At 43.9% G+C, this 14,374-nt stretch overlaps 1 protein-coding gene across 3 annotated transcripts in view; it reads right to left on the bottom strand.

The window, feature by feature from the left end:
* The window catches only part of PREX2 (phosphatidylinositol-3,4,5-trisphosphate dependent Rac exchange factor 2), an 867,640-nt gene that overhangs the window by 620,524 nt on the left and 232,742 nt on the right, over positions 1-14,374 (bottom strand). For all 3 annotated transcript variants that reach the window (XM_063923872.1, XM_063923873.1, XM_063923874.1), the window contains one exon: positions 2,789-2,864. In XM_063923872.1, the coding sequence (XP_063779942.1) occupies positions 2,789-2,864 (76 nt within the window). The remainder of the gene's footprint in view (positions 1-2,788; positions 2,865-14,374) is intronic.

Raw genomic sequence — 14,374 nt, 5'->3', positions numbered from 1 at the left:
TGTAAGGACACTTTTATCTGGCACTGGGGGCATAGCTGGCACTGTGGGGACATGTGTATCTGCACTGGGGGCATATCTGGCACTGTAAGGACATGTGTAGCTGGCACTGGGGGCATAGCTGGCACTGAGGGCATATCTGGCACTGTAAGGACATGCATAGCTGGCACTGTGTGGACATGTGTATCTGCACTGGGGGCATATCTGGCACTGTGGGGTCATGTGTATCTGGCACTGGGGGCATAGCTGGCACTGTGGGGACATGTGTATCTGGCACTGGGGGCATATCTGGCACTGTAAGGACATGTGAATCTGGCACTGGGGGCATATCTGGCACAGTGGGGGCATGTGTATCTGTCACTCTGGGAACATGTGTATCTGCACTGGGGGCATCTCTGGCACTGTGGGGGTATGTGTATCTGGCATTGGGGGCTTATCTGGCACTGTAAGGACATGTGTATCTGCACTGGGGGCATATCCGGCACTGTGGGGCATATATGTATTTGGCACTGTGCGGCATATATGTATTTGGCACTGTGGGGGCATACATGTATTTGGCACTGTGGGGGCATACATGTATTTGGCACTGTGCGGAATATATGTATTTGGCACTGTGGGGCATATATGTATCTGGCACTGTGGGGGCATGTGTATCTGGTACTGTGGGAGCATGTGTATCTGACACTGGGGGCATATATTTATCTGGCACTGTGTGGACATATGTGTATCTGGCACTGTGGGGCATATATGTATCTGGCACTGTGGAGGGGGGTATATGTATCTGCCACTGTGGAGGCACCCATTTTTAGGCATTTTTATATGTATGTGGCACTGTACTGGGGCATTATATGTATGTGGCACTGTACAACATGACTAAAAACGGGGTTATGGCACAAGGTCATACTCCTACAAATGTCATACCGAGAGGTGTGTGCACAAAAATGGGGTGTGGCTATGTGACAACTAGGCCACGCCCCCATTTTTGCGCACACGCATGATAGTGGCTCTTGACCTTTACTACGAATCTTTTCTGGCTCTTTGCCTCTGACTGGTTGGCCACCCCTGAGCTAAAGTGTATGTCTATAATACCACAAATATTGTGTATGATGCTACAAATACAGCTACTGTCCTCTGATAGCTATTAGCATCCAGGAAAATAAATAAAGCATTATGTTGTTTGAAATCTATATTAAAATAATGTATTTTTTTTAAATTTAGTTTTACCAATTTAAATTTTTTTATTCATATTTTTTGTATGTGCATTTAAAAGCACAAGTTCAGGCTTGCAGGCTATTGTACATGTATGGATGGGTCTTGCATGCAACAAGGCTTCCTGTACTGTCATGGCAAACAGTGAGTGTACCACTAAAAGCCGGTATTGTTTAGAAATCAGTATTGTTTGGCTGTTCCAGAAATGTTATTATTATTGATAAATTGGACCAGAAAAGATTTTCCAAAATCTTTAAAAGCTTCTATGTTTTGCTTGTTGGACTCCTGTCATTTTGCAGAAAATATATCTTTAACTGGACCTTGGCCCATGGACAGTATTTAATATCAATTACTGGGTTTACATAGAAAAAAAACGTGTTGGGTATTTAAACAGGGAATGAAAAGCTTGACTTAACTTGTCCTTAGGAATATCCTTATATGTTCTTCACACTCTACAACAGTGATTTTCAACCTTTTTTTACTCGCGGCACACCAAACAATATTTTAAAATTGCCAAGGCGCACCATCAGTTCCCCACAGAAAAAAACAAAAAACACACACTTTGGCCCTCACAGTAAAAAAAAATCCACACATACATTGGCCTACACAGAAAAAACAATCACATTGCTCCCCACATAAATCCTATTGCTGCCCACATAAATCAATCACATTTCTCCCCACATAAATCCTATTGCTCCCCAAATGAATTATTCACATTGTTCCCCCCCATAAATCCATAAATTCTTATTCTCCCCACATAAATCCTATTGAAATCCTATTGTTCCCCACAGGAAAAATAAAATAAATATTATTAATCAGCTGTCCTCCTCCCTGTCCCTCAGTGGTGGGGGATGTTCATAGTGGAGTGCTGCGAATACTAAGTAGCAGGTGGTCGGGCAGGTGTGGATGTGGGTGGGCAAGGAAAGCTGTGTATGCAGGCGGGAACTGGAAGATGTGTATGCAGGCGGGTGGGCTGGCTGGGTGGTGAGACGTGGCTGCCGTGACCTATGATATCACACCGTTTTCAAGGCATAGGTTACGGTCGGAGCACAACTGATCCTCTAAGTAGAGACTGGGCCAACAGTTCACTCTGAAGGTGCAGGAAGCTGCTCTGGCTCCGCGGCACACCTTGCACCTGGTCGCGGCACACTGGCGTGCCACGGCACACTGGTTGAAAAAGCCTGCTCTATAACATTACGCTACTTTTTTATCTGGTAATTTAGTGTTTGCAGTTTAGTTAAGGTCACAATACAACCTCATTATTAATTTATTATTACAGAATACTTATTATATAATTTTTTACATTTTTTCAGTTTTTTGCTAACTGAATCAGAATTCCACTGTAAAAAGTAAATATACTTGCTAAAGAATACAGAGTAGATATGCAAAAATGTGAAAAAGAAGAAATATATTTTTAGAAAGTACAAATATGGGTGATTTTCCTAATGATAGTAAATGAAGACCTTCATTAGGCTATGGTGTAGAATTCAATATTCCTTTTTCAAAAGCCAATTTTAAAAACATTTTTTTTAGATTCCTCCATTTTTATATCTAATCCCAATCATTATGACACCTTTCTCACCTGAGCTATAAGCCAGTCAATCAGCTTGTTGGCCATGACCACCGATTTATATGTCCTAAGATGGTAATCTTTATCTCTGAAAAGGAAAAAAAGCAAACTACTGTACTGTACTGAACTGTATATGTACAGGAGCTACCATTTGTAATGATCCTGTTCTAATAAATGTAGGTAGTTGGGCATCTACATATAAGCCGTCTCCTTAATAAACCCCTTTACACAGTATTATATGTTAAATTGAGTTAAAGAGCAGCTCTTTCTGAACTGTATAACAACAACAACAGCAACAACAACGAAAAAAGCATTACTTACACATAAAAATAGATTATTTTACTATTCATAATTTACTGTTTTTAAATGTGTTGTAAACATAAACCTGCACAGCTAACCTTCAAATTAAGCATATTTGCTTTTGAAAGCATTGGGATCTGTGAAATTCCCATATCGTGTTGAGTGCCAGAATATGAAATTAATATTAAAACATGGCACTACAATCCAAATTGATGCATACGCTCAGAAGTTTATTAGAAGATGCAACATTTCAGGTACTTGTGTGTACCTTGGGGGTAATTCCAAGTTGATCGCAGCAGGATTTTTGATAGCAATTGGGCTAAACCATGTGCACTGCAGGGGAGGCAGATATAACATGTGCAGAAAGAGTTAGATTTGGGTGGGTTATTTTATTTCTGTGCAGGGTAAATACTGGCTGCTTTATTTTTACACTGCAAATTAGATTGCAGATTGAACACACCCCACCCAAATCTAACTCTCTCTGCACATGTTATATCTGCCTCCCCTGCAGTGCACATGGTTTAACCCAATTGCTATAAAAAATCCTGCTGCGATCAACTTGGAATTACCCCCCTTGTGTGCCCTTTTTGAAGTAATACTATTATTGTGCAAAAGATTTAGGCAGGTGTGGAATGCAAAGTAAGAATGCTTTCAAAAATAGAAGAGTTAATAGTTTTTTTTTATCAATTAACAAAATGCAAAGTAAATGAACAGAAGAGAAATCTAAATCAAAACAATATTTGGTGTGACCACCTTTGCCTTCACAAATAATACATTCTTATAGGTGCACTTGCACTGCACTGGGATTTGTAGGATTATAGTCAGCTGTATGATTAACCAATCATACCAAACAGATGATGATGATCATCATTTTCATATATAGGTTGAAACAGTTATTATCTGAAACAGAAACAGCTGTGTAGGAGACTTAAAACTGGGTGAGGAACAGCCAAACTCTGCTACAAAAGTGAGGTTCTGATAGACAGTTTAATTTCACAGGTCATACATACATCATGGCAAGACTGAGCACAGCAATTAGACACAAGGTAGTTATACTGCATCAGGTAGACTGGGGTTTCAATATGTGTTGTTCAAGCTCTTTTAAAGAAGCACAAAGAAGCGGGCAACATTGAGGACCGTAGACACAATTGTTGGCCAAGGAAACTTAGTGCATCAGATGAAAGACACATCATGCTTACTTCCCTTCGAAATTGGAAGATGTCCAGCAGTGCCATCATCTAAGACCTGGCAGAAACCAATGGGACCCAAGTACACCCATCTACCTTTCAAAGAAGTCTGGCTAGAAGTAGTCTTCATGGAAGAATTGCTGCCAAAAAGCCATACCTTTGATGTGGAAACAAAGCCAAGTGACTCAACTATGCACGGAAACATAGAAACTGGGGTGCAGAAAAATGACAGCAGGTGCTCTGGACTGATGAGTCAAAATGTTTAATATGTGGCTGTAACAGTAGGCGGTTTGTTTGCTGAAGGGCTGTAGAGCGATAAAATAATGAGTGTTTGTAGGCCACAGTAAAGCATGGTGGAGAATACTTCTATGTTTGGAGCTACATTTCAGCCAATGGATTTGGAGTGTTATTCAGAGTTGTTAGCAAAATAAAAAAGTTAGCAATTGGGCAAAACCATTTGCACTGCAGGTGGTGCAGATGTAACATTTAGATTTGTATGGGGTGTGTTCAAACTGAAATCTAGATTGCAGTAAAAAATAAAGCAGACAGTATTTACAATGCACAGAAACAATAAAACCCACCCAAATCCTAAATCTTTCTGCACATGTTACAAATGCACCACCTGCAGTGCAACATGGTTTTGCCCAATTGCTAACTTTTTTGGTTTGCTAACAACTCTGAATAACCCCCTTTGTCAGGATTAGCGGTGTCCTCAATGCTGAGAAATACAGGCAGGTACTTATCCATCATGCAGTACCATCAGGGAGGCATCTGATTGGCTCCAAATTTATTCTGCAGCGGGACAATGACCCCAGACATACAGCCAATGTCATTAAGAACTATCTTCAGCGTAAAGAAGAACAAGAAGTGATGATATTATTATTATGCTTTATTTATATGGTGCCACAAGGGATCCGCAGCGCCCATTACACAGTACATAATAAAATGAGCAAACAAGAAAACCGCACTTACAGTACAGGACAAAATAGGACAGGTATAGAAAACCCGGGGTTAGGTGCCATCAAAGGGAGTATGGAGTATAAGATAGTGTAAGTAAGAAAAGGAAAGGCACATGAGGAAAGAAGTCCTGCTCTTGCGAGCTTACAATCTAAAAGTTGAGGGGCTAACAGACCAGAGTGACACAGACGGGGTAGACAGTGAGCATAGACAATAGGGTTAGGAGGAGAGTTGACTGGGTTTGGTGAAGAAGTGGGTCTTGAGAGCCCGTTTGAAGTTTTGTAGAGAGGTGGAGAGTCGGATGGGGAGAGGTAGAGCTAGATATGGTCTGATGGGGAGAGGTAGAGCATGATATGGTCCCCACAGAGACCTGATCTCAACATCATCGAGTCTGTGTGGTATTACATAAAGAGACAGACGGATTTGAGCAAAGCCTACATCCACAGAAGATGTTTGGAAAAACCTCCCTGCAGAGTTCTTCCAAAAACTATGTGCTAGTGTATCTAGAAGAATTTATGCCATTTTGAAGGCAAAGGGTTGTCACCTCAAATATTGATTTGAGTTAGAATTCTCTTCTGTTCAGCAACTTTGCATTTTGTTAAATGATAAAAATAATAAGAATTTACTCACCGGTAATTCTATTTCTCGTAGTCCGTAGTGGATGCTGGGGACTCCGTCAGGACCATGGGGAATAGCGGCTCCGCAGGAGACAGGGCACAAAATTTAAAAGTTTGACCACTAGGTGGTGTGTACTGGCTCCTCCCCCTATGACCCTCCTCCAAGCCTCAGTTAGGATACTGTGCCCGGACGAGCGTACACAATAAGGAAGGATTTTGAATCCCGGGTAAGACTCATACCAGCCACACCAATCACACCGTACAACTTGTGATCTGAACCCAGTTAACAGTATGATAACGTAGGAGCCTCTGAAAAGATGGCTCACAACAATAAACAACCCGATTTTTTTGTAACAATAACTATGTACAAGTATTGCAGACAATCCGCACTTGGGATGGGCGCCCAGCATCCACTACGGACTACGAGAAATAGAATTACCGGTGAGTAAATTCTTATTTTCTCTGACGTCCTAGTGGATGCTGGGGACTCCGTCAGGACCATGGGGATTATACCAAAGCTCCCAAACGGGCGGGAGAGTGCGGATGACTCTGCAGCACCGAATGAGAGAACTCCAGGTCCTCCTCAGCCAGGGCATCAAACCTGTAGAATTTTACAAACGTGTTCTCCCCTGACCACGTAGCTGCTCGGCAGAGTTGTAATGCCGAGACCCCTCGGGCAGCCGCCCAAGATGAGCCCACCTTCCTTGTGGAGTGGGCATTGACAGATTTAGGCTGTGGCAGGCCTTTCAATGCTCTGACAAGGTCCAGCAACTTGGAATCCTCCAAATCGCTAGTAGCCGCAGGCACCACAATAGGCTGGTTCAGGTGAAACGCTGATACCACCTTAGGCAGAAAATGAGGACGCGTCCTCAATTCTGCCCTGTCCGAATGGAAAATCAGATATGGGCTTTTATACGATAAAGCCGCCAATTCCGACACTCTCCTGGCTGAAGCCAGGGCCAGTAGCATGGTTACTTTCCATGTAAGATATTTCAAATCTACCGATTTGAGTGGCTCAAACCAATGGGATTTGAGAAAATCCAAAACTACATTGAGATCCCACGGTGCCACTGGGGGCACAACCGGGGGCTGTATATGTAGTACTCCTTTTACAAAAGTCTGGACTTCAGGAACTGAAGCCAATTCTTTCTGGAAGAAAATCGACAGGGCCGAAATTTGAACCTTAATGGACCCTAATTTGAGGCCCATAGATAATCCTGTTTGCAGGAAATGTAGGAATCGACCCAGTTGAAATTCCTCTGTCGGGGCCTTCCTGGCCTCACACCATGCAACATATTTTCTCCAAATGCGGTGATAATGTTGTGCAGTCACCTCCTTCCTGGCTTTGACCAGGGTAGGGATGGCCTCTTCCGGAATGCCTTTTTCCCTTAGGATCCGGCGTTCAACCGCCATGCCGTCAAACGCAGCCGCGGTAAGTCTTGGAATAGACACGGTCCCTGCTGAAGCAGATCCCTTCTTAGAGGTAGAGGCCACGGATCTTCCGTGAGCATCTCCTGAAGTTCCGGGTACCAAGTCCTTCTTGGCCAGTCCGGAGCCACTAGTATCGTTCTTACTCCCCTTTGCCGTATAATTCTCAGTACCTTGGGTATGAGAGGCAGAGGAGGGAACACATACACTGACTGGTACACCCATGGTGTTACCAGAGCGTCCACAGCTATTGCCTGAGGGTCTCTTGACCTGGCGCAATACCTGTCCAGTTTTTTGTTGAGGCGGGACGCCATCATGTCCACCATTGGTCTTTCCCAATGGACTACAATCATGTGGAAGACTTCTGGATGAAGTCCCCACTCTCCCGGGTGAAGATCGTGTCTGCTGAGGAAGTCTGCTTCCCAGTTGTCCACTCCCGGGATGAACACTGCTGACAGTGCTATCACATGATTTTCCGCCCAGCGAAGAATCCTTGCAGCTTCTGCCATTGCCCTCCTGCTTCTTGTGCCGCCCTGTCTGTTTACGTGGACGACTGCCGTGATGTTGTCCGACTGGATCAACACCGGCTGACCCTGAAGCAGAGGTTTTGCCAGACTTAGAGCATTGTAGATTGCTCTTAGTTCCAGTATCTTTATGTGAAGAGACGTTTCCAGGCTTGACCACACGCCCTGGAAGTTTCTTCCTTGTGTGACCGCTCCCCAGCCTCTCAGGCTGGCATCCGTGGTCACTAGGACCCAGTTCTGTATGCCGAATCTGCGGCCCTCTAACAGATGAGCACTCTGCAACCACCATAGCAGAGAGACCCTTGTCCTTGTCGACAATTTTATCCGCTGATGCATCTGCAGATGCGATCCGGACCATTTGTCTAGCAGATCCCACTGAAAAATTCGTGCATGGAATCTGCCGAATGGAATCGCTTCGTAAGAAGCCACCATTTTTCCCAGGACTCTTGTGCATTGATGCACAGACACTGTCCCTGGTTTTAGGAGGTTCCTGACGAGTTCGGATAACTCCCTGGCTTTCTCCTCCGGAAGAAATACCTTTTTCTGAACAGTGTCCAGAATCATCCCTAGGAACAGCAGACGTGTCGTCGGGATCAGTTGGGATTTTCGAAAATTCAGAATCCACCTGTGCTGTTGGAGCACTACTTGAGTTAGTCCTACTCCGACCTCCAGCTGTTCTCTGGATCTTGCCCTTATCAGGAGATCGTCCAAGTAAGGGATAATTAATACGCCTTCTCTTCGAAGAAGGATCATCATTTCGGCCATTACCTTGGTAAAGACCCTGGGTGCCGTGGACAATCCAAACGGCAGCGTCTGAAACTGATAATGACAGTTTTGTACCACGAACCTGAGGTACCCTTGGTGTGAAGGGCAAATTGGGACATGAAGGTAAGCATCCTTGATGTCCAAGGACACCATAAAATCCCCTTCTTCCAGATTCGCTATCACTGCTCTGAGTGACTCCATCTTGAACTTGAATTTTTGTATGTACAGGTTCAGAGATTTCAGATTTAGAATAGGTCTTACCGAGCCGTCCGGCTTCGGTACCACAAATAGCGCGGAGTAATACCCCTTTCCCTGTTGTAGAAGGGGTACCTTGATTATCACCTGCTGAGAATACAGCTTGTGAATGGCTTCCAATACCGTCGCCCTGTCTGAGGGAGACGTTGGCAAAGCAGATTTTAGGAACCGGCGAGGGGGAGACTTCTCGAATTCCAACCTGTAACCCTGAGATACTACCTGCAGGATCCAGGGGTCCACCGGCGAGTGAGCCCACTGTGCGCTGAAATTCTTGAGGCGACCCCCCACCGCCCCTGAGTCCGCTTGTAAGGTCCCAGCGTCATGCTGAGGCCTTTGCAGAAGCCGGGGAGGACTTCTGCTCCTGGGAAGGGGCTGCTTGCTGCAGTCTCTTACCCTTTCCTTTGCCTCGGGGCAAATATGAATGTCCTTTTGCTCGCTTGTTCTTATAGGAACGAAAGGACTGCGGCTGAAAAGACTGCGTCTTTTTCTGCTGGGAGGGGACTTGAGGTAAAAAGGTGGACTTCCCGGCTGTTGCCGTGGCTACCAAATCCGATAGACCGACCCCAAATAATTCCTCCCCTTTATACGGCAATACTTCCATATGCCGTTTGGAATCCGCATCGCCTGACCACTGTCGTGTCCATAGACTTCTTCTGGCAGATATGGACATCGCACTTACTCTTGATGCCAGAGTGCAGATATCCCTCTGTGCATCTCGCATATAAAGGAATGCATCCTTTAATTGCTCTATAGTCAATAAAATACTGTCCCTATCCAGGGTATCAATATTTTCAGTCAGGGAATCCGACCAAGCCACCCCAGCACTGCACATCCAGGCTGAGGCGATTGCTGGTCGCAGTATAACACCAGTATGTGTGTATATACTTTTTAGAGTATTTTCCAGCCTCCTATCAGCTGGATCCTTGAGGGCGGCCGTATCAGGAGACGGTAACGCCACTTGTTTGGATAAACGTGTGAGCGCCTTGTCCACCCTAGGGGGTGTTTCCCAGCGCGCCCTAACCTCTGGCGGGAAAGGGTATAACGCCAATAACTTCTTTGAAATTAGCAGTTTTTTATCAGGGGTAACCCACGCTTCATCACACACGTCATTCAATTCCTCTGATTCAGGAAAAACTACAGGTAGTTTTTTCAGACCCCACATAATACCCCTTTTTGTGGTACTTGCAGTATCAGAGATATGCAAAGCCTCCTTCATTGCCGTGATCATATAACGTGTGGCCCTACTGGAAAATACGTTCGTTTCTTCACCGTCGACACTAGATTCGGTGTCCGTGTCTGGGTCTGTGTCGACCGACTGAGGCAAAAGGCGTTTTACAGCCCCTGACGGTGTTTGAGACGCCTGTACAGGTACTAACTGGTTTGCCGGTCGTCTCATGTCGTCAACCGACTTTTGCAGCGTGCTGACATTATCACGTAATTCCATAAACAAAGCCATCCATTCCGGTGTCGACTCCCTAGGGGGTGACATCACCATTACCGGCAATTGCTCCACCTCCACACCAACATCGTCCTCATACATGTCGACACACAGCAGACACACAGGGAATGCTCTGATAGAAGACAGGACCCCACTAGCCCTTTGGGGAGACAGAGGGAGAGTTTGCCAGCACACACCAAAGCGCTATCATTATATAGGAACAACCTTATATAAGTGTTGTTTCCTTATAGCTGCTTAAATATATATAATATCGCCAAAAAATGCCCCCCCTCTCTGTTTTTTACCCTGTTTCTGTAGTGCAGTGCAGGGGAGAGCCTGGGAGCCTTCCTAGCAGCGGAGCTGTGTAGGAAAATGGCGCTGTGTGCTGAGGAGATAGGCCCCGCCCCCTATTCCGGCGGGCTCTTCTCCCGGTTTTTCTGAGACCTGGCAGGGGTGAAATACATCCATATAGCCTCATGGACTATATGTGATGTATTCTTTTTAGCCAGAAAGGTATTAACATTGCTGCCCAGGGCGCCCCCCCCAGCGCCCTGCACCCTCAGTGACCGCCGGTGTGAAGTGTGCCTGAGCGCAATGGCGCACAGCTGCAGTGCTGTGCGCTACCTCATGAAGACTGAAAAGCCTTCAGCCGCCGGTTTCTGGTCCTCTTCTTACTTCGGCATCTGCAAGGGGGTCGGCGGCGCGGCTCCGGTGACCCATCCAGGCTGTACCTGTGATCGTCCCTCTGGAGCTAGTGTCCAGTAGCCTAAGAAGCAAATCCATCCTGCACGCAGGTGAGTTCACTTCTTCTCCCCTAGGTCCCTCGTTGCAGTGAGCCTGTTGCCAGCAGGACTCACTGAAAATAATAAAACTATCAAAACTTTTACTCTAAGCAGCTCTTTATGAGAGCCACCTAGATTGCACCCTGCTCGGACGGGCACAAAAACCTAACTGAGGCTTGGAGGAGGGTCATAGGGGGAGGAGCCAGTACACACCACCTAGTGGTCAAACTTTTAAATTTTGTGCCCTGTCTCCTGCGGAGCCGCTATTCCCCATGGTCCTGACGGAGTCCCCAGCATCCACTAGGACGTCAGAGAAAAACTATTAACTTCTATTTTAAGTATTCTGACTTTGCAGAATGTTTTCCACACCCACCTAAAACTAAAAACGATTGCACTGTATAGTGTGTGTGTGTGTGTGTGTGTGTGTGTGTGTGTATATATATCCAAATGGAAGTACAGGCACTAACCACTTTCCAAGCAATTATAGATTTATTATACCTTATAGGTGCATCTCTATCAGAGATTTAGCTATATATATATCACATAATCATAAAAATTAAAACCTGGCAACTGTATCACATAATATAACTGCACCCCGCTTCTGGGGTGGCGAGTGCTGTGGTTTTCTATTTGCTGGTATATTTCAGGGTTAATCCTTGGTTAACTCATTAACTGTGGCCACAAACTTTATTCATGCACCCCAATTATCTTAAACCTGTGTCAGCTGCCCTTTAGTAATTTATCAGCCAGTGTCAAGTGACTAGTGTACCTTTTTAAAAGCCATGCAGTTCATGGCAGGTACACCTTACACCAATTGGGCATATTTGCAGTTATATTATGTGATACAGTTGCCAGGTTTTAATTTTTATGATTTTGTGATAGTGTAGGACCTGCATGAAGGTGGGGTACCTTGGTGAGCGGTTTGCAGGCTTCCGTGCATTGGACAATTCACTAACTAAACCTCCATCATTTATTCATTTATTCATTGATGTTGTGAGGATAAGTGAGCTCATTTTGGTGAGTGCTGAACTTTTTGTTTCTATATTTTTGAGTAGGTGGCCATGGGCTACATGCACCCCACCCTATTAGTGGCGAGTGCGGATACTGCACCCCGCATCTGGGGTGGCGAGTGCTGTGGTTTTCTATTTGCTGGTATATATATATATATATATATATATATATGCTAGGAAATTAGGAAAGCGCACTTGTAAGTTAAAAGTAATATCTTTATGATAAAAATGCAATAGTAACGTACATTTCAGTTTTGGATAACAAACACGGCATAAATTTAAAAACCGTCACGGCTCTGCTCTGCTCAGTCTCGCTGATTCCACTGCACTGGCTCCGGTTCCAGCAGCTGACGTCACAACGCCCACGGTGTGTAGCCACGCCCAACGCGTTTCAACCAGTAATGGTCTTCGTCAGGGGATGTGGTCATTGTCCATAGACAGGGCTTTTATATCTATACCCTTCATTACAATTTAACACTTTCACATCAGTTTAAAAATGAGAGACAGGTTTAGCTATATTCGAATTTCCACCATTACAACAATTCACAACAACATAACTCATAAAAAAGTGTAGCGCACTAATCTATCCCAACTCCAACAAACTTGAATTTCCTTACGTGACATTAACCAACATTAGCTTTTAATCCTTTTATTAGTACCTAGCTATATATCTTGTAACCAAATGAGGTTAACAAACCTCCCCAAGTCCGATCGTTAATTGGGATCAGATCAGTGCGCTGCACTTTACAAACCTTTACAAAAAACACACATTTATTCACAACATCTGTATGAAATATAATTCCATATATCTATTTAATAAATTCATTAATTAATAATAGAGCATATATCAATACTCAATGATTACTAAAAAATACATCCTAAAGAATAAAAGAATATATATATATATATATATATATATATATATATGATAATACAAGGCAGACATAATACTACAGTCGGACCAAAAAGATTTTTTCTGGACTTTAAACGAAACCGCAATCCAACAGATAGAACATTAACAAGTAACTATATATATATTAAATAGATATATGGAATTATATTTCATACAGATGTTGTGAATAAATGTGTGTTTTTTGTAAAGGTTTGTAAAGTGCAGCGCACTGATCTGATCCCAATTAACGATCGGACTTGGGGAGGTTTGTTAACCTCATTTGGTTACAAGATATATAGCTAGGTACTAATAAAAGGATTAAAAGCTAATGTTGGTTAATGTCACGTAAGGAAATTCAAGTTTGTTGGAGTTGGGATAGATTAGTGCGCTACACTTTTTTATGAGTTATGTTGTTGTGAATTGTTGTAATGGTGGAAATTCGAATATAGCTAAACCTGTCTCTCATTTTTAAACTGATGTGAAAGTGTTAAATTGTAATGAAGGGTATAGATATAAAAGCCCTGTCTATGGACAATGACCACATCCCCTGACGAAGACCATTACTGGTTGAAACGCGTTGGGCGTGGCTACACACCGTGGGCGTTGTGACGTCAGCTGCTGGAACCGGAGCCAGTGCAGTGGAATCAGCGAGACTGAGCAGAGCAGAGCCGTGACGGTTTTTAAATTTATGCCGTGTTTGTTATCCAAAACTGAAATGTACGTTACTATTGCATTTTTATCATAAAGATATTACTTTTAACTTACAAGTGCGCTCTCCTAATTTCCTAGCAACAATACCTTTCTGCTCCATTGGCTTGGAGCTGGATGTAGCTGCACGTGGAGGAGTTAAAAAAGCCGGAGAGGAATTAACTCTGGAAGCATTCGGACTATTTGCGCAGAGACTGAGTATTACAACATTTTATATATATATATATATATATATATATATATAGCATGGATACAGCCTGGCATTCTACAATCAACTGTACGTTGTTGTGATTCTCTACAATACACATTGTCTTGTTGGAAGACTCTGTGTGGCCCCCCCACCCCCCATCTCCCCTCCTCTCGCAGCGCAGTACACTCTGGCTTTGTGCCACAGTCTACTATTCATGCATTGGTCTCCAGAAACATGGCATCTGCCGCTATGTTCCTGGAGACATTTTTACTGCACATGCAAATGTGGAGAGCTTGTTAAGTATCGACACCATACTTGACCTTCAAGCCCAACTCACGGTGTAAAAGAGATATGTAACTTAGGGTAGATAATTTGCATGGAGCACAGTATCCAAGGCTATAGCATTTAATATATTGACATTAAGTATATGGGTGTGATACGACATATAGTTGTCAATAGGTACGAAACCATTATTTTGGCTGGTGCATTATAATGTGCACTGCTTAATAAGAATACAGGTTGATCCCGATGGGCTTTTGCCTCTT

Source organism: Pseudophryne corroboree, chromosome 5 (assembly GCF_028390025.1).
Source record: "Pseudophryne corroboree isolate aPseCor3 chromosome 5, aPseCor3.hap2, whole genome shotgun sequence".
Classification (NCBI taxonomy): Eukaryota; Metazoa; Chordata; class Amphibia; order Anura; family Myobatrachidae; genus Pseudophryne; species Pseudophryne corroboree.
The sequence above is the reverse complement of the archived record's forward strand: the minus strand, read 5'-3'. Positions and strand labels throughout refer to the sequence as shown.